The 3172-nt window shown below is 39.1% G+C and overlaps 1 protein-coding gene across 1 annotated transcript in view; it reads right to left on the reverse strand.

Moving 5' to 3' along the window:
- Positions 1 to 2971, reverse strand: part of ZFR (zinc finger RNA binding protein) — a gene marked incomplete at its 5' end in the record, with an annotated part of 72643 nt that extends 69672 nt beyond the window's left edge. The window contains 1 exon segment of the mRNA XM_014587815.1: positions 2689 to 2971. Within this exon segment, the coding sequence (XP_014443301.1) occupies positions 2689 to 2971 (283 nt within the window).
- Between the last annotated feature and the right edge of the window lie 201 nt (positions 2972 to 3172).

A 3172-nucleotide genomic window follows, 5' to 3' on the forward strand; every position in this document is an offset into this window, starting at 1 on the left:
CCCTCTCTAGTCAAATTAAAATAAGTAAATAAAGTTAAATAATTTTTTTTAAAAAAAGATGAATCTCACTCACAATGAGGCCAGTAAGTGGTGCAAAGGTTAAGGGAGCTGGATCCCACATAGCCAAATGAATAGTTTTAGTCCTGGACCAGATGACTTGAAAAACATCCCAGGCATGTATGCATGCTTGTCCAAAATTAAGAAAGGAGAATGGAGAAGAAGAAACTACAGCCTGGTCATTTCTCCTGGAAGGGTGATTTCTCACTTTCTCTTTCAATCAGTTTCTTTCCAGCAAGTGCGCATGACCAATTTCAAACCAAAAAAAAGACGAATCCCATGATACTAAAAAAATGCACCTGTGTGTTACTAAGCTTTGGGGGAAGGTATGTTGAAGCAGGCAGGGCACAGAAAATCATGGGTTTTATAGCCCCCATTAAAAACAACAAAATGGTAGGACCAGCAGATGGCATAATGGTTACATCATTGGACTTCCAGGTAGTTAACTGTGGTTCGAGTCCCAGATCCAGAGGCTTAAAACTCACACTGGGCACATGTGTGTGCATGTCCAAAATCCCAAGAGAAGAATGAAGGAGAAGGGATCTCTCAGGGGATGATTTCTTGCTTTTCATCTCTCTGGCAAGTGCACGCACTCTATAGCAATAATCTCTGTCTTACCAAAACAAAATGGGGCTAGTAGGTGGTGTGGAGATTAAGGCGTACAATCCCACATGGGCAGCTGCACGGTTCGAGTCCCAGACCTGAGGGCTCAAAAAATCACACTGAGCACATGTGCCCAAAATCCCAAGAAGAGACTAGAGAAGGGACTATGGCATGGCCATCCTCCTTGGGGAGTGGTGGTGATTTCTCACTTTCCCTCACCTTCCCTCTCTCTCTGGTTAGTGCATGCACCCTACAGCAAAAAATGAAACAAACAAACAAAACAAAATCAAACAAAAAAACCCCACAAAAAAAACAAAATGTATCCTATTCTGTCTCTGAGCATAATGAAACACAAAATCATACCTGTCAAAGGGAATTTCAAGGCAAAAGTAATTTGCCAAGAATTAATAGCAAATGCTAATAGTGTTGATTTATATTTCAATTTCTTACTTCACAAAGTAAATTCCTCTGTTTCAGAAAGAATACAGAAAAACCAGGGAAAGTACAGAAGGACCAAAGTTTTAAAAACTGATCCTAAATGCAAACAAAAGAAAACAGGTTAAAGAAATTAGCACCAATTAAAACAAGTAAGTAGTAATCTATACTGTTCTCAAATATAATCGGTAAAGACAATTTATAAGACTCATAAAACTGAGTAAGAAGCAATTGGATAATGTTTCTTTGCAAGTTCCATAAGAATGAACAAGCACCTAGAAGAATAAAGAGTATGTATGATCAATTTTTGTTATATACTAAAAAAGAGCATTTTGACAGGATAGGCAACAGAATTTACACTTTTGATAAGTTTTAAGAATAAAATATGTACTATGTTTATCATATGTACTTTAGGCCCATGATTTGTAGAACAGGAGAAATATACTTATGCTTCAGATGAATAAATAATACCGTAAGTACAAACAAGAAACATCTTTTGTATGTCTTAATTTTTCTCAAAAACTTTGGGTAAAACTAAAATATTTAACCAGTAATTAATAGAAAAATTTGTTTAAAAATAAAATAAAAGTTAACAGGAATCTATGATAGATCTTCAAAATGTTCATGGAAAAAACTCATGCCTTAATTACATTTTTTCACTAACTTTTTGAAGTCTTACTTAAAATACAGTGAATGGACTGGTGAGAGGTAGAGAGAATTATTCATACAAAATGCCAAGAAATCTAATGCTTAGACTATGTTGCCAAACTACCTAAGAACAGCCATTCACTTTTCTCTGTCATTAAATGTGTATTTTGGGGCCAGCTTCATGGCCTGCTGGTTAAGGCAGCCAGACTGCACATGGCCAGCCACACAGGTTTGAGTCCTAGATTTGGCAATTTGAGAAATACGCCAGGTAAATACATGTGTATGACCAAAATCCCAAAGGGAGGGTGAGATGGAGAAGGGACTGGGGTGTGACATTCCCCATGGAGATTACTTTCTCCTTTCTCCTCTCTCTGACAAAGTATAATTTGGAAGACCCAAGTTTGTGAAGCATTAGTCTGGGCATTGTATTATACTGAAACCGCTGAAGCCCTTTTTTTTCTTTTTTTTTTTAAATAGAGGTTTTTGCTATAAGGCACATGCGCTTGCCAGAAAGACAGAGACAGAAAGCAAGAAAATCATCCCCCAGTGGGATGGCCATGCCACAATCCCTTCTCCTCCATTCTTCTCTCAGGATCTTGGGCATGCACACATACGCGTCCGGCATGAGTTTAAGCCACTGGATCCAGGACTCAAACTACGGTTGACTACATGGGAGTCCAGTCACAGCCATTACGCCAACTGCTGGTCCCTTAAAGCCCATTAAAAAAAAAAAAAAATTAGTTAGTTCCATTTGTTATTATTACTATTTTTAAACTAGACCAGAGAGAGACAGAAAGACAGATAAAGGGAAAGGGAGAAAGCAAGCTGCCAGGTCCAGGACTCAAACCAAGATCAGCCATGTGGGAATCCAGAGTTCTTAACCACCACACCACCTGCCAGCCCTAAGGCGCATATGTTGCTTATCCAAATTAGTAATTTTCTTACCTGATAATTTTGTGTGGTAGCTGGGGGCGGTGGTGGTGGTGCTTCTTGTTGCCTCTGGGTATAACCATAGTCAGTTGCTGTATGTGCAGTGGGGTAGCCTCCATAAGCAGCAGCTGTTGCAGCAGCTGCAACAGCTACTGGAGCAGGCCTGGCAACTGCAACTGTGGCTGCTGCTGGTGCATAGGCAGCAGTAACTGTGTGAGCAGCTACTGGAGCCTGATGGACAGTATAGCTGGCAACTGTAGTTGGATGAGAATAGGCTACACCCGAAGCAGGCTGCTGGCTATATTATGAAACAGAAGAACAAATATAACACAGCTTAATTTTAAAAAAAAGAAGCTAAGCAGCTTAAATAAAAGTCTATTTATCAACATACACAACAACAACCCCCCAAAAATAGTTTAATCATGGGCTGCAAAAGGCCATGATTAAACCAGAATAAACCTCCTACTCAATATCTTGTTATTGTTCTGTAATTTTCATT

This window comes from Tupaia chinensis, unplaced genomic scaffold (genome assembly GCF_000334495.1).
Source record: "Tupaia chinensis unplaced genomic scaffold, TupChi_1.0 Scaffold000237_1, whole genome shotgun sequence".
Lineage (NCBI taxonomy): Eukaryota > Metazoa > Chordata > Mammalia > Scandentia > Tupaiidae > Tupaia > Tupaia belangeri.